The sequence below is a fragment of the Rutilus rutilus genome (genome assembly GCF_951802725.1).
Source record: "Rutilus rutilus genome assembly, chromosome: 12".
Classification (NCBI taxonomy): Eukaryota; Metazoa; Chordata; class Actinopteri; order Cypriniformes; family Leuciscidae; genus Rutilus; species Rutilus rutilus.
The window spans coordinates 8,468,336-8,482,717 of record NC_140217.1 but is presented as its reverse complement, the minus strand read 5'-3'; the positions used below and the strand labels follow the sequence as shown (position 1 = coordinate 8,482,717).

General features: G+C 37.4%; 1 protein-coding gene across 2 annotated transcripts in view; it reads left to right on the top strand.

Annotated features, from left to right (window-relative positions):
• b3galt1a (UDP-Gal:betaGlcNAc beta 1,3-galactosyltransferase, polypeptide 1a) overlaps window positions 1–13,671 on the top strand; it is a 31,649-nt gene extending 17,978 nt beyond the window's left edge. For both annotated transcript variants that reach the window (XM_084426437.1, XM_084426436.1), the window contains 2 exons: window positions 10,357–10,520; window positions 12,227–13,671. In XM_084426437.1, coding sequence (XP_084282563.1) covers window positions 12,376–13,362 — 987 coding nt within the window. In that variant the 5' untranslated portion in view covers window positions 10,357–10,520; window positions 12,227–12,375 and the 3' untranslated portion in view covers window positions 13,363–13,671. The remainder of the gene's footprint in view (window positions 1–10,356; window positions 10,521–12,226) is intronic.
• Window positions 13,672–14,382: the final 711 nt, after the last annotated feature.

Below are 14,382 nucleotides of genomic sequence, written 5' to 3'. Positions count from 1 at the left end.
AGGAAGTTGCACATGGCTTGATGCGTTGGGCCTGCCGGCCCGTGACCGGCCCGCAACCGTTTCCGATCCCACACACGTACAGCAACCAGCATAAGCAGAGGAGGAACTTGTGTGGAGGCTTTAAATCTCTGAGGATGGCCTGTCCTCCTAGGGGTTAGTGAGCCAATCGTACTTAAAGGGGTGGTTCAGAATTTTGGACATCGGACCTCATTTACAAGTTAGCCTGTGTGTTATTTATCAGTGGAGACAGTTTTCAAAAAATTTCACCCAGTCCTTCCAGTTGCATAGTTCGCCGGTGCTAGGCTAGCTCGAGTCAATGGTATCTGTTAGCCTGCCATTAAAAACAGTTTTACCCACTCCACAGTACACCAAAAGCAAATAAATGATAACGCCAGACTACCGATGTAAATGTCTGTTGAGAGAATAATGTTAAAAATCAAACTACCCTTTCATCGCATTGCAATAGTTATACTTTGTTCCCTGTATTTATTAGCACAGTCTACAACAGCGGCGAAGTGATATTAAGTTACCTAGGCAACCGAGAGAGCCGGTCCACATGACAATCACGCAAGTGTATTTACCTGCCGCTGACACTCATCACTACAGCAGAAGAAGAGTATATTTCACGAAGAAATCAACAAGACATAGGACTATGGCCACATTTGTAAGCCAATTTTTTGGACTTTGGAGACGATGCAGGCGAGGAATGTGTGTTATTCAACGAACCGTAACTTACATGTATGAGCCGGAATACACAGACGAATAACTAATCGAGATGGATGCTAAAAGGGCAGAAATAGAAAGAATGTCTGTCTGTAGAGACAACAGCAGCTGGAGATGCCGTAGAGAACCGGGACAGAACATCGGGAGACAGGTGGTGCCAGTGCAGAAAATGTATAGCTACATATAGCTAGCTAGACGTCCCGACTGTAGTGCGCTTCTGTTCTGTGTTCACTTTTCGGTGCAGTACTAACCGGAGCAAAGTAAAATTCCGCCGCTGCTGAGAAACTAGTTCCTGTAAATGTAATGCGATCATTGAGATGCAAGAGTAGTTTGATTTCTAACATTATTCTCTCAACAGACATTTACATCGATAGTCTGGCGTTATAATTTATTTGCTTTTGGTGTACTGTGGAGTGGGTAAAACTGTTTTTAATGGCAGGCTAACAGATACCGTTGACTCGCGCTAGCCTAGCAGCGGCGAACTATGCAACTGGAAGGACTGGGTGAACATTTTTGAAAACTGTCTCCACTGATAAATAACACACAGGCTAACTTGTAAATGAGGTCCGATGTCCAAAATTCTGAACCACCCCTTTAAGCTTTCGGAGGGAAAGTTTTGCGGCTCTTTGTGTTCTTACAGGGCATTTGCATGTGTAACTGGATTGGTTGCTGCATAAGCATAAACATATGATATACACGATCATGCAGGTCATCAAAAATACAAATTCTTAGATACCCAGAAAATATATATATGTGATCTTAATTAATCGAATAATAATAACACATTCATCACAGGATTGATACATAGGCAAAAGCACTATAAAAGAATGTGTGACCACATAGGGAAATGGGATGCATGATTGTATATGTCTCGAGTGATTATTCGACTGAGTAGTAGGGTACATTATCTAATAATTATATCATGATGCATGCAGAACAAAATGCAATACAAGAGACACCATACCAGACAGTAATAACACATACACACAATGTCCTGATATACATGTTCTACCAGAAAGACTCGGGAGATAAAATGATATAACAAGAGTAAATTTATTAATAGCTCAGCAAGCATAGTCTTTGGCGTAGGCCCCGTCCTTAGCAAGCAATGCGAGGGTAACGGAATCTGCAAATCCCGCCTGAAGATGAAGGCAGGGGCGCAGCCGACCCCCTGGAGGTAAAGGAAGGGACCATCCTGGTGGTGGTGGGGAGGATGGAGGGAAAGGACCATCTTGGAGGTGGTTGGGGAGGATGGAGGTAATTGGCGCCGTCAGTATCTGCGAACTCAGACGGATGTAAGTACCATTCTTTTATACTGAGAGTGTTAACACATGATTGGTTAGAAGTGAGTTAATTCATAACGCGCTGATTGAGTCTTCCTGGCAGAACTTAACGCTAAGCTTACATTTCATTTATAGATCAGTTCGTCAATAAATTAATGCAGGAAAGTCTGTTTTAAGGGCTATGGGTCTTTCCTATGGCCTGATTCAAAGGACTTCAAATGAGCTCTGCATTCTTTTAAGTCATAAAACCATGGCAACTAGAGGCCTGCTTCTATTACTTGGGGATTGTAACAGACAACTAGTAATTGTTTTGTGGTCGGTGAGGGATTTAAAGATTATTTGTTAAATATAACAAATACTTTTGTCAGATTTGTACTTTTACAGATTTGTAAAGGAGTGCTTAAGGAATACTTGATTAAGTGAAGTCTTAACTGACTGGGCAGCAAAGTCACACTGTATGGGTTTAGAATGACATGAGAGTTAATGATGACAGAATTAAAAATTTTGGGTGAACTATCTATCCATTTAAAGACGAAGGAGAGAGAAATTACCAATAAATTGAGAAGGATATATATATTTTGTGGTCTTAGCTGCCATGAAACAATCTGGGCTGCGTTTCCCAAAATCATCGTAAGCCTAAGAAGTTCGTAAAAACGATCGTACGACTGATCTTAATATTATGGTCTGTTTCCCAAAAGCATCGTAACTTAAGTAGCACTTGAAAATCTTCGTAGAACTACGAGTGCTCTGGAGTAATCGTACATCCCCAAGTGCATCGTAAGAAGACAGATTTACGAGGTCACCTGCAGGACAACCGGCAGATTACACTTTTATCTAGATTTAACAGATTACACTGCAAAGTGAGTACAAATATAAGGTTTTGATTGTACTTTTTTATTGTACACTTTATTGTACTTGTTTTTTGTTTAAATGAATGTATAAATTAAATAATAAAAAAGGGAATAAATGAATGAACAAAAAAAAACAAAAAAAAACCATAAAAGAACGAAGTAATGTGGGAAAGTTTGCAATGTCCACGCAGATGTTTTGTTTTACCTTATTTGTATGGTGTCCTTTAAATCTGTTAAAAATAACATCTTTGTTTCGCTCTATCTCCTCTAAAATTAGGCCTACATTAATTTCATCTTTTTTGAAAGGTTTCTTTTTTTTTTTTTTTTCTTACATTTTGTCAGTAGGCTATCTCCGCCTGAATGTAGACTTTAGACTTGTCTTGATTGCTATTCCACAGACGACGACTATTAGGTTAAACCTAATAATTAAGGCTAAACGGTAACGTTCAGAAAACGATTCCATATAAGGTTATATTTCAGCACTTCGCGAATGGACAGCGACTCTTAAGTAGCACGTAAAACGCGTTCTCGCGCGTTCATGTTAAGTGCATTTTTGGGAAACACTCGTGGAATTGCTGCGAGCGTTCGTAACCTTGCACGTAGAGAGCGCTCTTAAGAGCAAAGATACATCGTTATCGGGAAACCCGGCCCTGGATAGTTTTCTGGACACAACTGTGCATATTGTGAAAGATAAGTACACTTTTGCATACTTTTAAAATGAGTACTTATTCTAGAAAATACTTATCTGTGAACTAAATGTAATGTTTTCAGACAAGTGTAATTCTTTAAAGCATGCACAAAAGACTGATTTAATGTTTAAATGTACTTAAAGTAAAACTTTTAATTTGACATTATTAAAAAGTGATTAAAAAAATCTGTACTTAAGTGTGTTGAGTCATGAAAGTATATTCTCTTTAAGTACGTTTAAGTGCCATTTTATTTCATCAATAATATATAATCTGTAATTACAGTTTTTTATATACTTTGATTTGAAGTACACTCGAAGTGCACATTCAACAATTAAGCACAAGTTTTTTTCACAAGGGTATACTCAGAGGAAATGGTTAATGACCCAGAAACAATTTCATGCATATGCAAATTTACTGCTAGAGAGAGACACACAAACATGCACATTGGGTTTTCATGTTTTATGGGGACTTTCCATAGACAATGATTTCTATACAGTACAAACTTTATTTATATCCCCTAAACCTACCATGTACAGAACATTTTCTGCATTTTTACATTTTCAAAAACTCATACTGTGGCATTTGCAGCATTTGCATGTATCTGACCTTTTTAAAGAAAAGGACAGGGAGGCTGGTGTTGATCTGATGCAAAGAAGGGGGAATCAAGATGAAGAAAATATTGTTTGTATAGTGGAGACTCTTGCACCCTGTCTTATTTTTAGGACCAAAACCCATCATTCTATCTATCAATCAACAAATCTCTTTTCATTCTGCCATCATCCTTTGCTATTTCTACATTGATTTGACATACCTATTAATAAACATTTTATCAAATGCCTGTAACCTGATTTTACAGGTAGGCCTAGATTAGAAAGTGCTGTTTGTCTGTAAAAACGGCCATATTTTGAAATATGATTACATTTTAAAATAATTGGTTTGTATTTTATTATATTTTAAAATGTAATTAATTCCTGTGATGGCAAAGCTGAATTTTGAGAGGCCATTACTTCATTTTTCAATTATAAAAAGATGTGTACAAATACGTGGTTAATTTTGTCATAGTGTTTGTCCCCGGACTTTTATCTTACTTCCTGTCCTGAGTGCCATGTTTGTAGTTTGTTGTAGTTTTTCCCGGTGATTAGTCCCTGATTGTTCCCAGGTCTGTCTTGTTCGCTTGCTACCTCTGTTCTTTGTTGGTTGTTGTCCTTCCATGAATGTCGTTTGTACTATAGTTTTCTATAGCATTGCATAGACAGTAACTTTTAAAGTTAAAGTCAAATTAAAGTTCTAATTTGATTCATCTTTCACAAAAACCTGCTGTTATAACAGTGGTGTTTAGACTTTTTATATGCACTGTATGTTAAGTTATATTTAATTATTTGGCAGACTCTTTTATCCAAAGTGACTTGAATTGCATTCAATGTGTACCCCTTTATTATTCAAATATTGGAAGAAACACTTCAGTCCAAATTGCAGAATATCTTTAGTATGTCTGGCACAGGGTTATTATCGTTACCTGGAACTAAAACCATTTTTAAAAAATCATTACTTGAAATAAAATAAGCATTAACTGAAATAAAATATTAAAAAAGTAAACTTTTTTTTTTTTTTTTTTTTTAGCTATTTGCCAAGGCAACATTTCTTATCTTTGTTTAGTTTATGTTGTTAAAGGGATGGTTCGGAGTAAAATCAATCTTATAGGGTCCTTTGCACCATGACCTCGAGCCAAACACCCCCCCAGAAGCTTCTCGACATCCGGGTTAGCGGTAGCATTAGCCATCAGGCAAGTGTTATTTAAATAATCTCCTGATGTACTTACAAACTTTCCAATGCCTCATTTTATGAGTACAGAACCCATTAGTACTACTGTAGAAGTTTGGTACCATTCTGGGCATTATTAGTGGGGTAATTTACGAGATACAACCTTGGACCCATTAGCGCCTGCACTAAGCCATTCGGCTGATATCTCTAAATAAGCTCTAACGTAATGTTCGACCAAGGGAAAAAAGGCTTCTGGGGGGACCCTAGGTTGAAATTACTATGAACCATCCCTTTAACTAAAGCGAAACACTAAAACTTAATAAAAATTTAAAAAATGTAAAAACGGAAAATAAAATCTAATTCAGAATATTAAGAAAAACGATAATAGTACTGTACACCAGTGGTTCCCAAACCTGTCCTGAAGGCACCCCAACACTGCACATTTTCTTTGTCTCCCTAATCAAACACACCTGATTCAACTCATCAGCTCATTAACCCATGTGATAATGAGCTGATGAGTTGAATCAGGTGTGTTTGATTAGGGAGACAAAGAAAGCGTCCAATGTTGGGGTGCCTTCAGGACAGGTTTGGGATCCACTGCTGTACACTATATATATATATATATATATATATATATATGATACTAAAATAACATTGGTGTGGCAAATTATGCTTGGTGTCTTATGTGCTAAAGATGCTTTATACTGACTAACACAGAAAACAGCAGTGGCCCAGTCTCTCCGGTATCTAACCAAGGTTAATCGAGGTTCATAGAAACATTACCAACAGGCCAGAAAAAAGGATGAGTCGCTTTTCTCTCCCAAGTGAGGTTCAGAGGTAGCGGACGGGCTCGTAAATCGCCTCTGGCTCTGCTGTTGGAATCCTTCCCAGACATTTGCTGCTGATGTTGTTGTTTGTCTTTCGTCTTTTGTGTTTTCAGGTGCATAATATCTGCTGAAGTGCAATTTTGTAATAGAGACAGATAGATCTTTTCACCAGGTCTGCCTTTAGTTTACAGTCCCACCCGCAGCACCATCTGTTTATGTGTATTTTTTGTGGGGGATTTCATTAAAAAGTAGGGGAGACCGGGGACTGTTGCAACAGGGGATGGTTGCAACATGTCATTTTTCTCCAATCAGAAAGAAACTAGAGTGATGACACTCACACTGCACATGCGCAGTTAGACCCTCACCCCACCAAGAAGACATATTCAACATCTGCTGCTGCATTTATTGAACAAAACTTGTTTTGGAGGTATGAAAGTACATTTTTTCATGAGATGTATTTTTGTCATACTGTCCTGACGTCATGAATTAATCAAAACTTACTTGATTGTTTTGTTGACTTCTAAGTGACATGGTGTCAAAGTCAGTGTGTAGCAGGCATATGATGTTCTGTCATGGCTGATAGGGTTGGGGACGGTTGCAACAAGTTATAAATTATAATTAAAAATATAAATATAAAATATATATTTACAAATATAAATATATACAAATATAAATAAAAAATTGCATGTTTAAAGGTGCATTGCGCAAGAGTCTGAGTTTTCGCAGAACTACGCCCCCTCTGGCGGCAAGCGAAACTGCAACCAGAGGTGTGCACGCTCACGGACCACACGCACACGCACGCTTGCACGAGCACGAGCTGGTCATAACCCAAGGAGCATCAGCCGCACAAATCTTTTGTTTACAATCATAATGTCTTCAGAGGTAATAAAGTTTTAAATCTGCAAGTAATTTAAAATATGTGAAAGGAAAGGCAATTGAGTAAATAACACACTTATGTGTGAGGAAAAAAATGGGGGTAGTAGAAAACTTCGTTTTTTATTCCCATCTATCTCCATGTTGAACTGTGTTATGTGTTTACTGTATCCACTTATGACTATTATTATGGAAACACGTTCATGAACAATATAAGTTATTACTTTGTAAAAGCTCAAAATAGTAATCATGATACCATACCATACACAGTCGGTCAACAAAGTACACCCAAATGTCTCAAGGTAATAAACAATCAAGTGGCACTATGACACAAACAGGCTAATCCGCCGAAGATTTGCGGGGGGTTAGCCTGTTTTATTGATCAGCTAAGTAAGTTAGCATATTCCAATAGCAATACATTGTAATTAAGCAGTAATTTGCTCAAAATTTGTGTCTAAGTATCTAACTTATATATCAGCATTTTATATCACAATCATTCTGAACCTGATCACTGACAATGGTAAGTTAGTAAAACCTATTCCGATTGTACATTTATCTAGCTTACGCTAAAGCATTACACATTTTATGGATCGTCATTTATTGTCATTATTGGCCGTATCAGACATTAGAGAATGGGATACTGTATATCTTACCTTTTTATCAAGAAAAAAGCCAACTGATGGATCCCGTTTGAGCCCTAGAGCAGACCGGAGATCTCTCCATTTGTTGAAAGCCTTCCCTATGTTTACTCTCGTCTTACCCCGACGCCTGTCTGACTCCAATTTGGACCTTTTGGTTGCACTAGACAAAAGTTCTCTTTTTTTATCTTACGTGGAGTTTGCGTTGGTGTTTGAAATGAACTACAAGCCGGTCTCTTAGAATCCATTTTCTACGGAGAATGGCGGCGTCGGCGCATACACAAACCTGCCAGACATATGAGCGTGCCGTGAACGCGCATGACGTCACGCCCAGTCTCAGATTCCGACCCGAATCCCTCTTATTTATTTTACTGTACAGGATTATAGAGGCAATCGCAGTGATCAGAGAAGGGCTCATTCAGCCCATCAGGCAATTGTTTAAGCATGTATGGGTTAGAAAACGGGTATTTTTAACATGAAAAGTTGCGCAATGCACCTTTAATAAAAGTTTGTTGCATTGCAAATTGTTCAATTCTTCCTGTCTGACACTGAAATATGGAGAGATAGCATCTGTAACACCTGCACACTGAATCTATGTAGGCCTATGTTCTACACATAAACAAACAAAACTCAATAACTGTTATTTGATAAATATGACTAAATAAATAAATAATAGGCTACAAAAATATTATTGTATAAATAAATAAGACTATTATATTATAGTAGGCTTAAAACAGTTCATATTTTCAGAATTCTATGCTCATTGAGACAAAAAGCTAACGTTAGTGAAATTGAAGGTATTTTTAACATGTTGCAACCGTCCCATGGTTGTGTTGCAACTGTCCCCTGGGTTGGGGTCAGTTGCAACATCTGGCTTCTTCCATTCAAATAAATACTGTGAACGATATGTCATATGTAATCATCTTTAAATGGTATGGGTAATTAGCAGACAGATGCAAGTTTAATATATACAAATTTGGTTGGCTAGTCCAAATAGTCTCTGAGTAACTGAGAGAAATGTGCTATTTAAAAAAATAAATAAAAATCATTTAAATTCAAAGGCCCATTTATAAAGAGAGCCATTTACTTAATTCCTCAATGAAAAAACTGTTTGAACAAATCGAATGAATTAATGATTCAGTGACTTACTGGCAGTTTTAGTTTCTTACTTAGAGTATCATTTCATAATTTTTTTTAAATCATATTTTGGGGATAGTTTGCCCAAAAATGAAAATTCAGTTTATTTACATTTACTCACCCTCATGTTGTTTCAAGCCTGTATGACTTTCTTTCTTTTGTGGAACCTAAAAGAAGATATTTTGAAGAATGTTGGTAACCAAACTGTTTTGGTCTGTATATATATATATATTGTATATGTATAATATTTATAAATACCAATTCAGATGCAGCTTCTGAAAAAAAAAATCATGGCCGTTGTAGCCTAAAAGTCTATGTGTAATAAATTCTATGTTGAATCAAATAAAATATTTCTTTCTAAAGCTACTTTTTGTAATGTCTTTTTAGTGCTTTTCTCATTTAACACAATAATGACTTTAAACATCTTTTTGGGGTAATTTCTCACATTATGTAATTAGATAAAAAATGAATCGCTTGACAGCCCTAGATAGATAGATAGATAGATAGATAGATAGATAGATAGATAGATAGATAGATAGATAGATAGATAGATAGATAGATAGATAGATAGATAGATAGATAGATATAGATTTATAGAATTTTATAGTTAAAAAAAGGCAGCTGTGATTGTCAGAACTTTACGGTACAAAAAAACATGGTAGCAAAAATGTAAAAACAACCACCATAAAAACACAGGTTGTAATGAGAAAATCCTCATGTTGATAGTTCATCAGTAATTTTCCACACACACACACACACACACACACACATACACACACACACACACACACACACACACACACACACACACACACACACACACACACACACACAAAAGTAGCTTTTCCACAAGTTAAGGTAAATACTAATATAGCCTATAGAAGGTGCATGGTGTCACACACAAATACACACCATCATCACAAACACTAAAATACACAATAAATATTAATTTAACAACATAAGATGTGACATAAAAGTATAATGTACATAACTAATAACAAAGCACTAAGAAGAAACATTTAATTTATGAAAAACCATCAAATGGGTTCTGTCACACAGAAAATTCTAGGAATGTCAATTTACTTTTTTTTTATTAAATTACATGACAACTTGTTAATTTTCACTTCCAGTATTGTACATTTAACAGTATTTTACTGTAAAATGACATGAAATGTCTGATTAGATCTACAGATTTTGACTGTATAGAGTAAAGCATCTTATAGTTAACCAATTGACAGGGTTTTACTATTATTTTATTTATTCTATTCATTTTATATAATTTCCTGGATATACAGACATGGTTTTATAAAGATTATACTGAAGTCCATAAGATATTTACTGTACATGTCTAATTCTAACAAATTTATACTTGCATACAGTTTATTTTTGTAAGTATTATATTTATAGAATTATCTGTTTAATAAATCAGATAAAGTACAATAACTGGAGAACCTAAGATGCTGAGAGTGCTAGAAAGATGATCATGTGATATCAGGTGTGTGTGTGTGTGTTACAGTACATACAACATTCAGATACATTAAATTTTTCTATATTTTTCTGTTTTTCTATTTTAGATTCGCTTTCACACTCAAATCTGGGAAGACAACAAACCCCCTAAAGAGGACAGCTTGGCATCCTGCTGCACCTGAACTGAGCATCTCTATCCACTCCACCCTATATGCTTTATTAATGATGTCGGAACAGACGCAATGCAGTGATGATCCACAGTGATTAGAAGGTCAATCATAATGAAGTGGATTCAAATCTCAGCAGATCAGAAGAGTATAGAAGCTTCTAGAAACATCTAGAACAGTGGTTCTTAATCATTTTGACTCAAAGTCTGCTCATTGTCTAACACAATTTTAGATGGGATATTTCCATTAGAATTATGAAAAAGCTGTCTTGTTCTTAATTGTTTTTATAAACAAAAATAGATACTTAATGATGGGGGGGGGATATATGATTTCTAGATTTTATGTATTTTTAAGCATTTTAATAAAGTATAAAGTTTAAAGGTGCAATGTGTGATATTTCTGAGGATCTATTGACAGAAATGCAATATAAGATCCATAACTATGTTTTCAGTGGTGTATAAAGACCTTACTTAATGAACCGTTATGTTTTTATTACCTTAGAATGAGTCATTTATATGTACATAACCGCGGCCACCCCTTCTATGAAGGTCGCCATATCGTGACGTCATGTTTCTACAGTAGCCGACAGCGAACAGACAGACGCGTTTCATCACTAACTTGAATGAGAAGCAGCAGAAAAAGACGCGGCTTCCTACCTCGGCCACCGTAGCCTCTCATTCGAGTTTGAAATTTCAAGGAAAGGCCGCGAATTATTGACCGATTGCAATTCGCAAATCTCACCACTAGATGCCGCTAAAAATCACACACTGCACCTTTAATAAAGTAATATTATTAATATAAATTGTATTAATAATAATAATAATATATTCATTTGAATAACTGGTTGCACTTTATTTTACAGTACGTGCACTTACATGTACTTACCTAAGAAAGTACTGGTTAATATAAGGTAACTACATGTGTTTAAGAGATACTTCACCGATTAGCATTAAGCTTTGTATCAGTAGAAACCCGGTAGTATTTTCGAATGATCGTGCTTTCCTCCCTCATGTCCCCCTGAGACGAGAGATTTCTGTATTGTGTGTCTGGAAAAAACCTCCGATGACGCAAAATTCGTCATTTTGCGTCATCGGAGGCTTTTTTGGCCAGAGGCTAGAGACTACAGCCAGTAGGAGGAGCTCGTTCCGCATGTTTTCAACCCGCCCACAGGGGGATCTCACGATAAAACGGCGTCTTTTCAGTTTCGAGTCAACTATAGCCTAGTTGTATAATTTCTTCCGATACTGCCCTCTGTAACCGGTAGGCGTGGCTTGGGAGTGGCCTCGTAGGGCAGCGAATCAAGTGCATTCTGGGAGTTGTTGTATTTCATCCACATGAGCCAAAAATACATTTTCTGGCTTTTCTCAGTCTAGAAGGCACCAACTTCCATAATAATTTCACATTTCTACTACATAAATGACCCAATTTAAATACACAATCATCTTTCCAGCGGTGAATTATCCTTTCAAGATTAGGTTTCGGCGAAGGTTCAGAGTTAGTATCTAGTTATTACCTAGTTATTTTAATTACTATAATAAGTACATAGTATGTACATGGAGAACAGGATTGTAAAATAAAGTGCTACAAATAATTTTAAGTCATCCCTTGGAAGTTTGCTGATGCACCTAATTGGTCCTGGCCACTTGGTTGAGAACCAGCGATCTAGAATGAGAACGAGTAAAGAGAATGCTTTCTTTGTCCTTTATCAATAACTGCATATGAAAGAACATAGATATCCATTTAAATAACAAGAGATAATTGGTGGCATTTGGTACATGAGGAAAATGTTGAGTAATGTTTGTGTTTCCAGAACGAATACATCTGAGCAAAACTAAACCAGCACTGACATCAAAAGATGGAGGGCTTGTGCTCATTTGAGCCATGTTTTCCAAATAACTACACGTGATTGGCCTGTGGGCTGAACACGTGTGATTGGCAGGTGATCCAGCCACTGACGAGATGCCATCCAAGGTGTCATGCCTGTATTTGCTGACTGTGGTCTGCTGGGCCAGTGCTCTGTGGTATCTCAGCGGCTCCCGGCCCTCAACCGCCTACGTGGGTCAGATGACCTTCGTCCGCAAACCTCTCCCGCGGCTCTCGAAGAACGACACGCTCAGCAATATCCGCACGCGTACTCTGAACCCACACAATTTCAAGTTCCTCATCAATGAGCCCAAAAAATGTGAAGGCACAACGCCCTTTCTTATCCTCCTCATCAGCACCAACCACAAGGAGTTTGACGCCCGGCAGGCGATCCGGGAGACGTGGGGAGATGAGAACATATTCGGCGATGTTCGCATTGTGACGCTGTTTCTTCTCGGGTTCAGCACTGAACCTGTGCTCAACCAGATGGTGGAACAAGAGAGCCAGATCTTCCATGACATCCTAGTCGAGGACTTTGTGGATTCCTACCACAATTTGACCCTGAAGACTGTCATGGGGATGCGGTGGGTGTCCTCATTCTGCCCAAATGCACAGTACGTCATGAAAACCGACAGTGATATATTTGTCAACATGGACAACTTAGTGTTTAACCTTCTGAAACCCAACACCAAACCAAGGCACCGCTTTTTCACGGGTCGTGTGATAAACGGAGGACCCATACGTGATGTACACAGCAAGTGGTTCATGTCTAGAGAGCTCTACCCTGAAAGCAGGTACCCTGCTTTTTGCTCTGGGACTGGATACGTGTTCTCCGGAGACATGGCGGAGCTGCTCTATAAGACCTCCCTTCATACGAGACTCCTACATCTGGAGGATGTGTACGTGGGACTGTGCCTGCGGAAACTAGGCATTCAGCCCTTCCAGAACAATGGATTCAATCACTGGAAAATGACCTATAGTCTATGCCGCTACCGAAAAGTGTTGACTGTACATCAGATTTCACCAGAGGAGATATTGAGAATATGGAACGATATGTCCAACAAGAAACATCTCAAATGCTAACAAATAGTTGAGGAATATGTTGATAAAACCTAAGACAATATGTGATACTGAAAACATGGTTATTTAGTGCTGTTTACAGGACTATTTAGGGCTTTTCACATTTGAAATAGTAAATCCTGGGTTATCTTGGTTCACGTTTAACAATTAATCCTTGGTATTCATAAGCTGATGTTTCACACTGTACATAGACCTTATTCAGAGCAGCACCATGACCGGTCTGAAAGCTAGGCTGTGAGGGATAGGCTTTCCGTGTTTTCAAGTGCACCTGCTGTAAAAAGCTGTATAGCTGCTAGGTCACTTATAATTTTCCACAGCTCATGTTGTTTGGAGTTTTTTTGTCTACTGAAATTTATTGGAATGATATTTTTTGCAGTGTTTTGTCAGCAGAACAATCCAAAAACACATTAAATAACAGTACAATCCACTGAAGAGATGAATTTCTGTCCTTCACAGCCTCACTTTTGTTCCCGTTAAAAATCAAACATGGCGCTGCTTTGAATAAGGTCTATTCCTAAACCCTGGGTTAAAGGATCAGTTCACCCCAAAATGAAAATTTCTTAATAATTTACTCACCCCAATGCCATCCAAGATATCCATGTCTTTCTTTCCTCAGTGGGAGAGAAATTATGTTTTTTGAGGAAAACATTTCTGGATTTTTCTTCTAACAATGGACTTCATTGGTTACCATCATTTTTAAGTCCAAATCAATGCAGTTTCAAAAGTCTTTGAAGTGTTTAAACGGGCTGTACGCAATCACAGCTGAAGAAGAGGTTGTTATCTAGCGAAACGATAGGTCATTTTAATTTTTTTTTTATAATTTATAGACTTTTTACCTTCAATAGTTCGGATTGAGCTGATCAACAAACGGACAGGGAACTACGTCATCACGTTGAAAGGTCACGACGGCGCCGGCAATACTACTTGAACTACTATTCATATTCATCAGAATGTTATTCATATACTATTCATATTCATATTCATTGAATACTATTACTATATATATAATAGCAAACAATACTA